Raw genomic sequence first — 17,477 nt, 5'->3', positions numbered from 1 at the left:
TGTCTGGTCTGAAGGGGACCGCTGAGAGGTATCGTTTGTTAAAGCAACAGTTAGACATGAAGACAGAAGAGTTAGATATCCTCCAGGCTAAACTCCAACAGAGCTCCTTCCCTAAGCAACAGGAGGAGCTGGAGAGGCTGCGCAGGACCATCGAGGAGTGTGAGGAGACCCTGCGCAGTAGTAAGGAGGTCCAGAAGAAGGCAGAGGAGAAGTACAAGGTGTTGGAGAACAAGATGAAGAATGCGGAGGCAGAGAGAGAGAAGGAACTGAAAGCTGCTCAACAGAAGCTAAACTCTGCTAAAACCAAGGCTGATGCGTTCAGTAAGAAACTCAAGGAGAGACAACAGGAGGCTGAGTCCCTGGTCCTAGAGTTGGAGGAGTTGAAGAGAGAGCAGTCTGGCAAGCACCACGGCAATGCGGACGCCCTCTCCCGGCGTGATGCCTTCTTCGCTGCCTTTACCCCGACGAGGACGTCGGTCCCGAGGAGGGGGATGTGTGATGTCACGAGAGGCTGTGTCCTGGAGGGACGTTACATCCCCCTGAGATGGCTGCAAACCCAGACAGCTATGGCTCCATCTGCTGGTATGGTCGGGAACTCCACCCCTCTATGGCCAATCTTCCCACGCAGCTGAAACCAATCAGGAGCTGATGAGCTGAAGGTTTGGAAGGGAAGAGACACACTGAGGGGGTGTGTGGGTTGTGAAGTAACACAGTCTCCAAGCTGGGCTCTCTGGAGGACAAGAGTGCTGCACGTCCACTTCCATGAGGAATATAAGGATTTGGAGATACTTACCTTTGGGAAATACTCACCTTTGGATATATGCACCTGTGGAAATACGTGTGGGATTTTTGGAAGGACGTTTTGCTGGGTTGGCCACTAGCTGCAACGTGGAATACAGTAAGACTGGGGAAAAGTTATTTGAGCGAGGGAGAGTTATGATTTTGGATGTGGAAGAGACATCCCTGAACTGTTAACCCTTAAAGAGCCACCAGAGAACAGAATTGTGTTATACTTTCGTTAGTTTCCCAAGACCTTTAATAAAATCCTTGTTTTGGTTGAACCTGGTCTCCTTGCACTACTTGAGCAATCCCGCTGAAAGCTGTGTAGCCTCTCGTGACATCACAATACCTGAAGAGAATTCCTAGTGTGGTTGGTGCCTGGCGTCTGAGCCGCTGGGTGAATGGAGAAAAATAAGAAAGTCTGTCGGTCCTGTTGTTTTTTGATAAAGAGCAAATACCTACGTATGTGAAGCTTGGTTATGTAAGAAACTACTGCAGTGTAAGTATTGTAAAGGATTTGGCCATGTTTCAAGTGTGTGCAGATGAACAGAGTATACTGAAGAATGGTGTGTAGAAGGACAACGGGTGTTGCAATTGTGGTGGGGATCATGATCCTGAGTTCCTGGAGTGCCCTGTAAGGGTGAAGGAGATTGAGGTGGCAAAAGTTAGAGCGGTCAATCGAATCTCCTATCCGGAGGTGATTAAAAGAACTGATAAAACAAGTGATGCTAGTGAAGATATGATAGTGGATACACCACAGCCTGTAGTAAATGTTTGCTGCAAGACAAAAGATACTCTGTGTGTTAAAAAGGTGGATTTTGTTATGCGTTCATTGTCACAGTTATAAACTGTACAGCACAAGTCTCAAAGAAGTCAAAGAAACTGGAAATTATTGTGGCTGCGGCAGAAAGGTTTTTTGGGACTTAAGGATTGTATTTATTTTTTGTTGTTATTCTGTCTCTCACTGTTCAAATAAACCTACCATTACAATTATAGACTGATCATTTCTTTGTCAGTGGGCAAACGTACAAAATCAGCAGGGGATCAAATACTTTTTTCCCTCACTGTATAGTGCACACCCGGCTTTACCCTACAAAGTGGCCTACTGTAGCCAGCTATATAGCTAGCGAATAATACATTGTTTTTAACATTTAAAAAATGTGTTTACTTTCTTTTGTATTTACTTACTAGGTTCAATCAATCAATCAATTTTATTTTATATAGCCCTTCTTACATCAGCTAATATCTCGAAGTGCTGTACAGAAACCCAGCCTAAAACCCCAAACAGCTAGTAATGCAGGTGTAGAAGCACGGTGGCTAGGAAAAACTCCCTAGAAAGGCGAAAACCTAGGAAGAAACCTAGAGAGGAACCAGGCTATGAGGGTGGCCAGTCCTCTTCTGGCTGTGCCGGGTGAAGATTATAACAGAACCATGCCAAGATGTTCAAAAATGTTCATAAGTGACAAGCATGGTCAAATAATAATCAGGAATAAATCTCAGTTGGCTTTTCATAGCCGATCATTAAGAGTTGAAAACAGCAGGTCTGGGACAGGTAGGGGTTCCATAACCGCAGGCAGAACAGTTGAAACTGGAATAGCAGCAAGGCCAGGCGGACTGGGGACAGCAAGGAGTCCCACTGCCTCAGTTTTTTGGGTCAAAAACAAATATAATGGGCAATCTTCACGATATTTGCAGTGGTAACAAAGTGCAGCCAGCAGCCATGTGGAAAAATTATGTCACCAGAGCGGTTTAGAATGTGTTGTGACATTTGACTTTACCAGCATAATCCACTTTCAATTTCAATGAATATAAATCGCAGACTGTCGGCCACCTTTGATAACTTGGAAACTAGAACTTGAAACTAGCATAGGCCACAACTACTGGAGGGAAAAACAGTGATGTACATAACACACAGCACTCATCTACAGGCGTGTGGGGGAGGGTTCCTGAAATATAACATCCAATCAAAATCTTCCCGCTGGGAGCCAGTGGACCATTCAAACCGTTTTTGCAATAAAAAATTATCCAGACCTCAGCGGTTAACGCTTGATCTGATTGAATCTAGGCCTAACTCAGTCAATGTGTGTGATACTAGATTTCAATCTTGCTGACACAGTGTGTGTGTGTGTGTGCGCGTGTTTAAGTAGCTGCAGCCGGCATTTTCACATTCTCCCTTCATATCCAGCTGTTCCTCAAGTGGCAATCACTCACAATGAGAGAAGAGAGAGAGAGAGAGAGAGAGAGAGAGAGAGAGAGAGAGAGAGAGAGAGAGAGAGAGAGAGAGAGAGAGAGAGAGAGAGAGAGAGAGAGAGAGAGAGAGAGAGAGAGAGAGAGAGAGAGAGAGAGAGAGAGAGAGAGAGAGAGAGAGAGGAGAGAGAGAGAGAGAGAGAGAGAGAGAGAGAGAGAGAGAGAGAGAGAGAGAGAGAGAGAGAGAGAGAGAGAGAGAGAGAGAGAGAGAGAGAGAGGCGCTGCAGCAGATGTGCTGTTCTGTGTGGAGGGTCGATAAGACTACTGGGGTTTCTCCTGCTCACACTCAGGTTTCACTGGGTGACCTCTATGGGCACCGAACACTGCAGCAGGACACATACAGACTTAGACAGACACATTCTCTTTCGCTCTCCGTTCCTCTGTTCCTCTCTCAGCTCACATCTCTCTGTCTCTCTCCCCCACCATGCAGTTGTGTGTGTCGGTGAGTGTGCAGACTGTGTGTGTGACAGGGTTATTGCACATTTCCTTAAACACTAAAGCTCAGCTTTTCATGATTCAGTTTATCACCTACAGACCCTTCTTAAATAAAGAGGGAGACATTGTTCTCTCTCTCCTTATCTCTTCCCCACTCTTTCTCTCAGCCTCTCTTCTCCTCCCCTCTCTCCTTCCTCCCTTTCTCCCCAAGCAGCCTTGAGTGGTTAGGCCAAGGGAAAAGAAGGGGGAAAGGGATGAGGGGAGGAGGGGGTCATTCAGTGCCTTCACTGCTGCAGTGTAATTACTCCTGCTAATCAGAGCACTTTACAGCAGCGCTTCTGTTCATCTACTACTCCATCCTCTCTCCCCCACTCTCTCCCTCGTTCCCATACACTCTCCTAATACTCTCCCTTTCTGACTCTCTCTCTCTATCGCCCCACTCTCCCTATTAACTCTCACTCTCTATGGAAAGCAGAACACCAACTTGAATAATTTCATCCGGGGAGAGAGAAGTGTGTGTGTGTGTGTGTGTGTGTGTGTGGTGTTTACAAGAGGCAGAGGCAAATAGAGATATGCCATAATGAGACAGTAGGAGAGTGTTCTCTGATAGATAAAGAGGTCATTGTGCGTGGTGTGTCTGATAACAGTCCTCCACCCCAACTTGGCTGTAAGGAGCCGGGCAGGGAATACATTGCCTTCAGAAAGTATTCACACCCCTTGACTTTTTCTACATTTTGTTGTGTTACAGCCTGAATTTAAAATTGATTAAATTGAGATGTTTTGTCACTGGCCTACACAAAATACCCCATAATGTCAAAGTGGAATTATGTTTCTAGATTTAAAAAAATACAAATTAATAAAAAATATAAAGCTGAAATATCTTGAGTCAATAAGTATTCAACCCCTTTGTTATGGCAAGCCTAAATAAGTTCAGGAGTAAAAATATGCTTAACAAGTCACATACAGTGAGGGAAAAAGGTATTTGATCTCCTGCTGATTTTGTATAATTTTAATGGTAGGTTTATTTGAACACTGAGAGACAGAATAACAACAAAAAAATCCAGAAAAAATGCCAAATGTTATGAATTGATTTGCATTTTAATGAGGGAAATAAGTATTTGACCCCTCTGCAAAACATGACTTAGTACTTGGTGGCAAAACCCTTGTTGGCAATGACAGAGGTCAGACGTTTCTTGTAGTTGGCCACCAGGTTTGCACACTCTCAGGAGGGATTTTGTCCCACTCCTCTTTGCAGATCTTCTCCAAGTCATTAAGGTTTCGAGGCTGACGTTTGGCAACTCAAACCTTCAGCTCCCCTCCACAGATTTTCTACGGGATTAATGTCTGGAGACTGGCTAGGCCACTCCAGGACCTTAATGCTTCTTCTTGAGCCACTCCTTTGTTGCCTTGGCCGTGTGTTTTGGGTCATTGTCATGCTGCAATACCCATCCACGACTCCATTTTCAATGCCCTGGCTGAGGGAAGGAGGTTCTCACCAAATATTTGACGGTACATGGCCCCGTCCATCGTCCCTTTGATACGGTGAAGTTGTCCTGTCCCCTTAGCAGAAAAACACACCCAAAGCATAATGTTTCCACCTCCATGTTTGACGGTGGGGATGGTGTTCTTGGGGTCATAGGCAGCATTCCTCCTCCTCCAAACACGGCGAGTTGAGTTGATGCCAAATAGCTCGATTTTGGTCTCATCTGACCACAACACTTTCACACAGTTCTCCTCTGAATCATTCAGATGTTCATCAGCAAACTTCAGACGGGCCTGTATATGTGCTTTCTTGAGCAGTGGGACCTTGCGGGTGCTGCAGGATTTCAGTCCTTCACGGCGTAGTGTGTTACCAATTGTTTTCTTGGTGACTATGGTCCCAGCTGCCTTGAGATCATTGACAAGATCCTCCCGTGTAGTTCTGGGCTGATTCCTCACCGTTCTCATGATCATTGCAACTCCACGAGGTGAGATCTTGCATGGAGCCCCAGGCCGAGGGAGATTGACAGTTCTTTTGTGTTTCTTCCATTTGCGAATAATCGCACCAACTGTTGTCACCTTCTCACCAAGATGCTTGGCGATGGTCTTGTAGCCCATTCCAGCCTTGTGTAGGTCTACAATCTTGTCCCTGACATCCTTGGAGAGCTCTTTGTCTTGGCCATGGTGGAGAGTTTGGAATCTGATTGATTGATTGCTTCTGTGGACAGGTGTCTTTTATACAGGTAACGAGCTGAGATTAGGAGCTCCCTTTAAGAGTGTGCTCCTAATCTCAGCTCGTTACCTGTATAAAAGACACCTGGGAGCCAGAAATCTTTCTGATTGAGAGGGGGTCAAATACTTATTTCCCTCATTAAAATGCAAATCAATTTTATTTTTCTGGATTTTTTTGTTGTTATTCTGTCTCTCACTGTTCAAATAAACCTACCATTAAAATTATAGACTGATCATTTCTTTGTCAGTGGGCAAATGTACAAAATCAGCAGGGGATCAAATACTTTTTTCCCTCACTGTAATAAGTGGCATGGACTCACTCTGTGTGCAATAATAGTGTTTAACATGAATGACTATCTCATCTCTGTACCCTACACATACAATTACAGTTGAAGTCGGAAGTTTACATACACTTAGGTTGAGTCATTAAAACTTGTTTTTCAACCACTCCACAAATGTCTTGTTAACAAACTATAATTTTGGCAAGTCGGTTAGGACATCTACTTTGTGCATGACACAAGTAATTTTTCCAACAATTGTTCACAGACAGATTATTTCACTTATAATTCACTGTATCACAATTCCAGTGGGTCAGAAGTTTACATACACTAAGTTGACTGTTCCTTTAAACAGCTTGGAAAATTCCAGAAAATGATGTATTGGCTTTAGAAGCTTCTGATAGGCTAATTGACATCATTTGAGTCAATTGGAGGTGTACCTGTGGATGTATTTCAAGGCCTACCTTCAAACTCAGTGCCTCTTTGCTTGAAATCATGGGAAATTCAAAGAAAATCAGCCAAGACCTCAGAAAAAAATTGTAGACCTCCACAAGTCTGGTTCATCCTTGGGAGCAATTTCCAAATGCCTGAAGGTACCACGTTCATCTGTACAAACAATAGTACGCAAGTATAAACACCATGGGACCACGCAACCATCATACTGCTCAGGAAGGAGACGCGTTCTGTCTCCTAGAGATTAACGTATGTTGGTGCGAAAAGTGCAAATCAATCCCAGAACAACAGCAAAGGACCTTGTGAAGATGCTGGAGGAAACAGGTACAAACGTATCTATATCCACAGTAAAACAAGTCCTATATCGACATAACCTGAAAGGCCGCTCAGCAAGCAAGAAGCCACTGCTAGAAAACCGCCATAAAAAAGCCAGACTACGGTTTGGGGACAAAGATCGTACTTTTTGGAGAAATGTCCTCTGGTCTGATGAAACAAAAATAGAACTGTTTGCCATAATGACCATCGTTATGTTTGGAAGAAAAGGGGGGGACTGGCAAGCCGAAGAACACCATCCCAACCGTGAAGCATGGGGGTGGCAGCATCATGCTGTGGGGGTGCTTTGCTGCAGGAGGGACTGGTGCACTTCACAAAATAGATGGCATCATGAGGAAGGAAAATTATGTGGATATATTGAAGCAACATCTCAAGACATCAGTCAGGAAGTTAAAGCTTGGTCGCAAATGGGTCTTCCAAATGGACAATGACCCCAAGCATACTTCCAAAGTTGTGGCAAAATGGCTTAAGGACAACAAATTCAAGGTATTGGAGTGGCCATCACAAAGCCCTGACCTCAATCCTATAGAAAATGTGTGGGCAGAACTGAAAAAGCATGTGCGAGTAAGGAGGCCTACAAAACTGACTCAGTTACACCAGCTCTGTCGGGAGGAATGGGCCAAAATTCACCCAACTTATTGTGGGAAGCTTGTGGAAGGCTACCCGAAACGTTTGACCCAAGTTAAACAATTTAAAGGCAATGCTACCAAATACTAATTGAGTGTATGTAAACTTGTAGTTACTTCACAATTCTAACCTAATTGACGGAGTGAAAAGAAGGAAGCTTGTACAGAATAAAAATATTTTACAGGATAAAAAATAAATGGAATGGAGCTAAGCACAGGCACAATCCTAGAGGAAAACCTGGTTCAGTCTGCTTTCCACCAGACACTAGGAGATGAAATTACCTTTCAGCAGAACAATAAACTAAAACACAAGGCCACATTTACACTGGAGTTGCTTACCAAAAAGACAGTGAATGTTCCTGAGAGGCCTAGTTACAGTTCTGACTTAAATATACTGAAAATGGTTGTCTAGCAATGATCAACAACCAATTTGACAGAGCTTGGAAGATTTCTGAAAATAATAATGGGCAAATGTTGCAGAAACCAGGTGTGGAAAGCTCTTAGAGACTTACCCAGAAAGACTCACAGCTTTAATTGCTGCCAAAGGTGCTTCTACAAAGTATTGACTCAGGGGTGTGAATACTTATGTAAATTATTTATTTATGTATTTCATTTTCAATGAATCTGCACAAAATTCTAAAAACGTGTTCACTTTGTCATTATGTCATATTGTGTGTAGATGGGTGAGCAAAAAAATAATTTAATCCATTTTGAATTCAGGCTGTAACAACACAATATGGAATAAGTCCAGGGGTATGAATGCTTTCTATAATAATAATAATAATAATATGCCATTTAGCAGACGCTTTTATCCAAAGCGACTTATAGTCATGCGTGCATACATTTTTGTGTATGGGTGGTCCCGGGGATTGAACCCACTACCTTGGCGTTACAAGCGCCGTGCTCTACCAGCTGAGCTACAGAGGACCACTTTACAAAAAAAACTAAAATGCCAAATAAAATAAAATAAAACAGCATTTCTCTCTCCTCCTCCACTCCCCCTTATAAACAGTTATTCACGGGCCTGGGCTCATAAAAGCTCAGGGAATTTTTATTTGTTTCAGAGACGTTTAAAATCTATTGAAGCTGAAACAAAACAGTTAAACCACGGCCGCCTTTGGGTAACACTCTTAGCCGACCGAGACAGGCACTGGAGCCGCAGGTTTATTTCCCAGTTAACTGCCTTACTTTCTAGATCAGCACAAGGCTGATGCATACATGCAGGTAAGCATGAGATATGAGAGAGAAGGAGAGAGAAAGAGAAAGAAAAGGGGGGCGAAAGAGAGAGAAAGAGGATGAGGTTCAGAGGAATATAGAATGAAAGAGAGACAGCTAGAAGGAGGGAAAGAGAACGTTTGTGTTGGTTTCAGTGAGTGTTGAGTCACTCTGACTCACTGCAGTCACCACAGAGAGCCATCCGTAGAGTACCGGATGAAATGGACACGCTATCATAACTCACACACGCCGTCTCCAAAGGTGTGAATAAATGGTGTGTGTGTGTGTGTGGTCATTGTAGAATTATATGGCTGACGTAGTCGCTGCGTATGACTCACACAGTGGAAAAAGTGAAAGAGGGGAATTTTATGTGATTGTGGAAATCTCATCTTTGGGATCCTCTTGTTTTATCACCATAATGCTAAATCGACTGCAACTGATCGGTGAATAGAGATGGAAGGAGAAGCGTGCTTCCTGAAAGGTCAAGCATGTTCTGTTACACCTACACTGGGACTGACAGACTGCAAACGTGACCACCATTCCCACTGGCCACACACTTGTGACCTGACCTTGGCCTAAAATAATTCCCTCAAATCGATACTATGCCTTTAAATAGATTGAGTTTTATTTTGTGTCTTGGTGTGACGTGGCTGTGTGCAGGAAGTGTCCAGTGTGGAACGGTATTCTCTACCGTTTCCAGTAAACCTATCCCCTCCCTACGGGCTAAAGAATGCCCTGTCATCGCCAAGGAAACTGCTAGGAGATATCTGCGTCTTAACAAGCTGCAGAATTTAACACATTTACCCTAAGACTCCCATCAGTGTCCCTGGGAGTGTAAATAAATATGCAATAAATCAATGTGGAGAAAAAAACTGAAAAACTGTCTTGTCAGTAATAAAAAGAAGTGCTGAATTTCGCCGGTTCGTTATTATTGTGATGGTCCACTGCTTTCCTTTGTGTCAATTTTTCAAGAGACCACATCACTGACCATAACTGCCATTTCATACTTCACTATGTTCTTAAAGTTCCAATGCAGCCGTTTTTAACTCAAAATCAAATTATTTCTGGGTAACAATTAAGTAGATACTGTGATTGTTTTGAATTAAAATGGTCAAAAAGAAAGAAAAATAGCTTGTTAGCAAAGAGCAATTTCTCAAGCAAGATTTTTGCTAGAACTGTCTGGCAGTGGTCTGAGTGGGGGAGGGAAAACTAGCTGTTATTGGCAGAGTGGTTTGGAACTCTTTCTTATTGGTCTAACACTCCATCCCACCAAAACAGGCAGAAATTTCAGGCAGTCTTTTCAAACAGCTCTCCACTAAAAGGGCATTATCATAATTGTCACAATTTCACAGTATTATACCTACCTCATAGTGTGAAATATACACTCACTGGTCAGTTTTAGGTACACCACCACGGTCACAAAAATGGATCGCTCCTACAGACAGTGAGTCACTTGGCCGTGGCTTGCTATATAAAGCAAGCAGACAGGCATCGAGGCATTCAGTTCCTGTTCGATTGAATGTTAGAATGGGCAAAACGAGTGACCTAAGAGACTTTGACTGTGGTATGATCGTTGGTGCCAGGCACGCCGGATCCAGTATCTCAGAAATGGTCACCCTCCTGGGCTTTTCACGCTTTTCCGAGAATGGTGTGACAAAAAAAAAAATCCAGTCAGCGGCAGTCCTGTGGGCGAAAATAGCTTGTTGATGAGCGAGGACGAAGGAGAATGGCAAGAATCGTGCAAGGTAACAGGCGGGCCACAAACAGACAAATAACGGTGCAGTACAACAGTGGTGTGCAGAACGGAATCTTGGAACGCACAACTTGTCAATCTTTGTCACAGATGGGCTACTGAAGAAGACGACCAAACCGGGTTCCACACCTATCAGCTAAAAACAAGAAGAAGCGGCTCCAGTGGGCACGCAATCACCAACACTGGACAATTGAGGAGTGGAAAAACATCACCTAGGCCGACGATTTGGCTTAAGCAGCATGAGTCCATGGACCCATCCTGCCTGGTGTCAACGGTACAGACTGGTGGCGGTGGTGTACCACCGACCAATCTGCAGCAACTGTGTGATGCCAGTTTCCTACTTGTAGGTCTGACCCGGTACTAGATGGGTGTACCTAATAAACTGGCCTGTGAGTGTATAGAAAACACAGGAAAATCATGTTATTTGAGGGCTGAGGAAGCCTGCATGGGGTTCTGTTCTGTTGGGAATTACTTCTTCATTTACACACCACCTGGCATTGCTTCCCACCACAGAGAGAGACAAGGCCCATCTCCACCATTCTCCCCTGAGGGGTATGAATACTGGCAGACATACTGTAGCTACATCTAATACTTGAAGCATAACAGTTTTATTACACAACACACACAGTAGGAGTGCATGACACCGCAGATAACAGGGTAACCACTACAAAGAACATGACTGAGTTTCCCTGTACTGTATGTACGTTGCCAGAGGAAGCAGAAGCCAGAAGGCCTCTGGGCAGGCATGGTGAATGGTGTCGCTGGCACAGCTGGAAAAATAGCATTTGATCATTAATGCAATTTACAGAAAAATAGAGAGAGAGGGAAATGGGACAATTTATAAAACATTTGTGAGTTAGGCCTGATGAATACCAGACCCCTCCAGTAGCAGAGAGAGAGAAAAAGAGAGAGAGAGAGAGAGAGAGAGAGAGTTCCTACTGCTGCCCTCCCAGGCCTGGCCTGCAGCGCCAGAGGCTAAGCTCGAACACACTGACCCCCCTAAAGCCCCCTGACGTTGTACTGCGTGTACTCCACATGGTGTGTGTCATGTTATGTACAGAGATCACAGTCACGCTCCCATTTAGAGAAGGACTTGGGCTGCGTCCCAAATGGCCCTATGAGTTCTGGTCAGAAGCAGTGCACTATGTAGGGAATAGGGTGCCATTTAGGATGCATACCTGGTGAGAGAGTCATGATGTGCTGCTGGGCTTGGGTTATTATGTGGGTGATTGATAGTTTGCCTCCCACCTCCTCCTCCTCTAGAAGCATTCCCCCTTTTTCTCCAGATAGCATCTTAGCTGGAGCCCATCTGCCTATTAGAACAAGCATTCACATGTGTGCACTGTCACTCAAACATCTGCTTAGGGACATCGTGGTGACTAAACCCAGGCTCAGAACTACTTGAAGAAGGATGCATACCGTTATAGTTTATGAAATAGTATTTTTTCATTATGGAAACATATATATATTTGTTGTTTTTATTTCCCTGGTCCCCATGTAAATTCCCTTTTTTGATATACCGGTGTGCTAACTACAGTACAATGTGCTGGTTCCAAGGAGACTTTGATGTAGGTTGCTTAGCCAATGATAATGTATTCCTAAACTGGCTATTATGACTTCTGGTTAAGTGTGTGAGTTTTGAAATAAAGAATTCTTACCGTGAAATGATGACCTCATATGAAAATGACCTCTTCCTGTCTTATATAATAGCAATCTCTCCTTTTCCCTCTCCTCAGATCCTCTCCTCCCATCCTACACGTCTCCCACCTCTCCCCTGGACCTGTCTTCCCCCTCCTTCACAGACAGCCTCCCACCAGACAGCTCCAGCAGCCCCTACCCGGGGGAGAGACCACCACGGCCCAGCCCAGCTACCCTCGCTTCATCGGACAGGGCTTCAACGAGAACCTCATCCCCATCTACTGCTCCATCCTGGCTGCTGTGGTGGTGGGGCTGGTGGCCTTCATCGTCTTCAAAAGGTGAGGGGTCATGGAATGGGACCAGAGACAAAGCAGGGAGATAGGATATGAGCACAGATAGAAGCAGAGATCATGCAGATAGAAGCAGCTTTCATGCAGATAGAAGATATCATTCAGATAGAAGCAGCCATCACATAGATAGGATCAGATATCACACAGATAGAAGCAGCTATCACACAGGTAGAAGCAGCTATCACACAGATAGGACCAGAGACAAAGCAGGGAGGATAATACATGTATGCAGACAGCACTTTTCTCTTTCAGTGGGCTCAGGCTGGAGGAGGGAGAGAGAGGGAATGAACTAGGACTGAGAGGTTGAATAGTCAGGGAAGGGGACAGACAGGCAGGGTGGTGTTTGAGTGATGTAGCCCATGGCTAAAGAAAGGCAGGGAGGCAGATAGAGAGGGACTGTAGTGGTGAAATATTTAGGCCTGTTGTGGAATGGCGAGACATTGACCCAGTTACACCACATGATTACACACACACCTCCAACACACCATAATGCATTTCGAAGGTCACACACTCAGAGCATAATGATTGACAGAGGTCAGTCACACATCAAACATTAGGAAAATGATGCACAGAGACACACACACACACGCATGTGCACACAAACACATACACACACACACACACACAGCGATTCAAACACACCATGTAGCAAGTAAACAAGCTCATCATCACATCTGGCATCGATTGTAAAGTGCAGTCCAGTTGAAATCCGAGTGGCTACTTCGTCAACACAAACAGTTATGGGGCTACTTTAATATCTGTCTCCTTCCACTGTATAAACATTTACAACACTGTCTGTTAAAAGGCTTTGATTGACTGATTGATTAGATTTGATCATTACAACTAGAAGGCTGCTCCAGCCAGAGACAACATTACATTAAAAATGATTGAGGATAAAACCACTATAAAGCCAGAAGGCTTGTTTCCCTTGTGCTTCTTTATGTTTACTGGAATACATTCAGAGATGTTCGATGACTTATCACTCCTCGTCCCTGCCACGTGTCCTGATGACGATCCCAATCCCAAAACGTCCATCACTTGCATCACACCAATTAAACCACTGCTGGGAACACAGTGTTGCGGGCATGACTCACTTCTTCTCCGTTCACACCTTCCCAGGTGGAACAGCTGCAAGCAGAACAAACAGCCGCTAACAACCGCCAAGCCACAGCAGCCAATCAGACGGTGACGCCGGAGGGGGGAGAAGCTGCACAGCGACAGCGGCATCTCAGTGGACAGTCAGAGTCTGCAGGAGCAGCAATGCAGCCCAGGCCCAGGTCCAGACACAGACACACAGACAGGAACATATAGGTGAGCTCTCATAACACTGTAACACTGTTACCTTAAAACACACACTGTACACTTAGCTAGATGCTGTAATGGAAGTCTGTATGTCTGTGTGTTCACCTGTTGGGTCTGTCATGACATTCCATGCTAGCTGGACTAGGCATATACAGATGGATAGATGGTTCCAGTACAGAAGTGAGCGATGAAAGTGGTAACAAAGTGAATTTAGGATACATATTGTATTATTGTACCTAGCGAGTCTCAGTTATTATCCCGTTGTGAATACATACTTAGAGATACGACTTTGTAAATGTCACCAAAAAGTCTTAACATGGGAGGTTATGAAGGAGGGAAGGATGAGTAGTCTACACAATTGACATCTGATATCTGTGTTCTACCAATGTATCCCCTCTGCCTATGCTACATGTGACCCGCCTCAGATATAAAAAAAAAAAAAAAAAAAAAAGAAAATAGAGAGAGAGAGAGAGAGAGAGAGAGAGAGAGAGAGAGAGAGAGAGAGAGAGAGAGAGAGGAGAGAAAGAGAGAGAGAGAGAGAGAGGAGAGAGGGGGGAGGGAGAGAGAAGAGAGAGAGAGAGAGAGAGAGAGAGAGAGAGAGACAGAGTGGTCCAATATTCGGTTGGAGACAACACCACTGCCATCCAGAACAAAGACCCTCAATAAGCAGGAGGAAAGCATTGTGGGAAATACATGATGAATGGTTGTGAAGGAGGAGAGCAACCTTTTAAACGGAACAAGAAAGTTAAAACAAAAGCAAGAGCTTCAGGAATGTGAAGTGGTCTCTCTATAGAGCCTGGAGCGATCTACCTTCCTTCAATTAAAAAATCGTGGCACAGACACAGTCAGTCCTCTTATACTGAGGAGAACCATGCTCTACTTACTCCTCTCTCCCTCTCTTTATCTCTTTCAACTTATCTCTCTCTTTCTGTGTCTCTCTCCTAGATATCTACTCTTTCTTCCTCCTTCTCTCTCTCTTTTTCTTTATCTCTCTCTCTCTCTGGAGTCTCAGTGGCGTGGCACAGTTTCTGTCCACTCAGAGGAGTGATAGAGAGAGCTTTGTCATCAGAAGGAAGAGAGGAGACCAACTACAGAGTGATGAGAGTTTGTTTTTCCAACCTCCTAAGTGCTGAGCCAGAGCCTAAGGGCCCTACACATCCAGTGACTCAGCATCTCTCTCTATGCAGTCCTTAATACATAACGAAGAAGTTATGAAGTAGTTATGAGGTAGTTCAGAAGACAATTATAAAGTCACCTGACCTCTGCTGTTTTGGATCTTACCTACAATCGAAATGTATACCCATGCCCATGTGATGCCTGGAAACCTGGGAAATGCTGCTATTGTTTTATTTTGTGTTGTGGGAATTCTATTCATTTTCCCCCACTCAGAAATGCAAAGCCTCAGCATAATGGAGAAAAGGGGGCATCTTTCCCTGAGGATTAGCATGTGATTGGGTCATTGAGTAGATGCCCGCCCCTTTAACCCTAGTCTCTTTGTGTGATTGGCTCATTAGCAGGTGTTGTGTGATGGAGGCCAGGCCCGATCCCCCTGCCTGTTTAAATCTGATCCAGCAACAGTGTTTAATGTCTGCTAATTGCGTTAGCGCTGTCTTCTCGCGAAGCCATTAAAATACAGTACTGCACACAGCATGCTGTGGGTTGTGCGTCTCCTCCACTGCTAATGGGGACTTGTTAAAATATAAAACACCCAAGGGGTGAGAATATGTACAATAAATCCATAAAATCATAAGGGTTTCCTTTTTCAAATGAACCATATTTTACACATACTGTATGACTGAAAAGCCCATAGCAGTCTTTGTAGACAGTGTCATACCCAGTCAAAACAAGTCAATTAAGATTTCCAAGTAGAAATATGAAAATCTATCAAATATGCCTGTGCTTTGATTGACAAGCTCAAAAAGGACTCCCGGGTCCCTGTGTGAGTCACTGCCTTGGGGTAAGACCTCCCAAAAGACTTACAAACATCTATAATAAGTATTCTCTACTCTCCAGTGCAATCTGGTGATCTTTTTAAAAAGCAATCTGTCTTTTTCCCTCTGAGGCCCCCTTCCCCCTTTACACTGGAGTATTCCTTCCTCAAGGGGCAGAGGGAGAAGTGGTGTTTAAAATGTAAATGGGACTCAAACCTCTCACTTGTCTCTCTCATCGCCGTCTGCCTTTGTCCTTGATCTGATCCCGTTCTCTACCTGGACCGGTAGTCACAGAAACTGTCAATCAAAGTCTGCTTCGTCCCCGGGTTAGAGGGGCAGTGGGCTAAAGCTAGTGTAGTACAGCGCTAGTGTAATAGGAGAGTAGCTAGTGGGGTAGAGAGTAGCTAGTGGGGTAGGATAGTAGCTAGTGGGGTAGGAGAGTTGCTAGAGGGTTAGGAGAGTTGCTAGTGGGGTAGGAGAGAGTAGCTAGTAGGGTAAGGAGAGTAGCTAGAGGGGGTAGGAGAGTTGCTAGTGGGGTAGGAGAGTAGCTAGTAGGGTAGGAGAGTAGCTAGTAGGGTAGGAGAGTAGCTAGAGGGGTAGGAGAGTTGCTAGTGGGGTAGGAGAGTAGCTAGTAGGGTAGGAGAGTAGCTAGTAGGGTAGGAGAGTAGCTAGAGGTGTAGGAGAGTAGCTAGAGGTGTAGGAGAGTAACTAGTGGGGTAGGAGAGTAGCTAGTAGGAGTAGAGAGAGTCTAGTGTAGTAGGTGGGTAGCTAGTGGGGTAGGAGAGAGTAGCTAGTGGGGTAAGATAGTTGCCAGTAGTGGGGGTAGTAGAGTAGCTAGTAGATTACAATTCTAGTGTTGTAGTAGAGTAGCTAGTGTAGTAGGGAGTAAAGCCATTTCTGTTGTAGAGGCAGTCCTGGGATGGGGTGAGGTAGACAGCAAGAGCTTCAGATTAGGGGAAATACTGACGTAATGCATTGTCCAATAACGCTTTCGAGACTAAATGAAAAGAGCTATATAAATGGTAATCCATTGTTGGCATTAATCATGAATAAATGTAACGTAATGTAGTGATGACCTCTATTTTGAGTAGAATAGAATAACTTGAGTCTCTATTGACTCTGTTCTAAAGAGAGAGGGATGTCAGTGGTGGGAGGTACAGTGTGACAATCAGACAGGTCACATTTACATTTTACATGTACACTTTGGTAATTCAGCAGACGCTCTTATCGACAGCGACTTACAGTCAGTGCATTCAACTAAGGTAGGTAAGACAACCACAAATCACAGTCCCTGTTTAAGCAACATCACATCACAGAGAGGGTAATTGAATGTGAGGAGGAATGTGAGACGCCTCAAGGTGCCAGAGGCCATGACATAACTGCCAGCTGATTGACAGGGTCTGGTTAGGGCTGGTCAAATAACCCTGGGGCAACAGAAGGTAATCAGCATGTCTCCTGTATTCCATTCCTGCCTTTAGGAGGAGAGCAGTTGATTACCTATTCACTGCCGATCTCAATCTCAGTCTTAATCAGCTATCTTTAAAGCTTCGGAGTGGCCTGAAATCAAATCAGCATCGGCTGAACTTACTAATGGAAGATCAACAGTGTTTGTGCTTTCCAATGACTTGGACTATTCTGAACATGCCCAGTAGAATTTGATCTGATAAAGACTGGTTAATACCTTAGAATTGGAATGTGTGGAGCAGTGGTTCCCATTTAAAGCAACCATTAGATTTTGGGTGTCAGCAATCTTTATCAATTAAGCCACCAACTGACTCAGTAGGTTTACATTTGCAGTCTAGGGGGAGGGCTGCATGAACCATTCAAAGAGGAGATCCTGAAGAGGAGCACAAGTATTTTGCTGCTATCATGAAAAGACAGAATGATGCTTCAGCAAGACTGCTCAGTGTCTCTCTGCAGTGTCT

The 17,477-nt window shown here is 44.4% G+C and overlaps 1 protein-coding gene across 1 annotated transcript in view; it reads left to right on the top strand.

The window, feature by feature from the left end:
* LOC123488375 (tumor necrosis factor receptor superfamily member 16-like) overlaps nt 1-12,174 on the top strand; it is a gene marked incomplete at its 3' end in the record, with an annotated part of 40,052 nt that extends 27,878 nt beyond the window's left edge. The window contains exon 4 of the mRNA XM_045219295.1: nt 12,068-12,174. Coding sequence (XP_045075230.1) covers nt 12,068-12,174 — 107 coding nt within the window. The remainder of the gene's footprint in view (nt 1-12,067) is intronic.
* Between the last annotated feature and the right edge of the window lie 5,303 nt (nt 12,175-17,477).

Source organism: Coregonus clupeaformis, unplaced genomic scaffold (assembly GCF_020615455.1).
Source record: "Coregonus clupeaformis isolate EN_2021a unplaced genomic scaffold, ASM2061545v1 scaf2237, whole genome shotgun sequence".
In the NCBI taxonomy this organism is placed as follows: Eukaryota; Metazoa; Chordata; class Actinopteri; order Salmoniformes; family Salmonidae; genus Coregonus; species Coregonus clupeaformis.
Note: the sequence above shows the minus strand (reverse complement) of the source record. Positions and strands in the feature narration are given on the sequence as shown.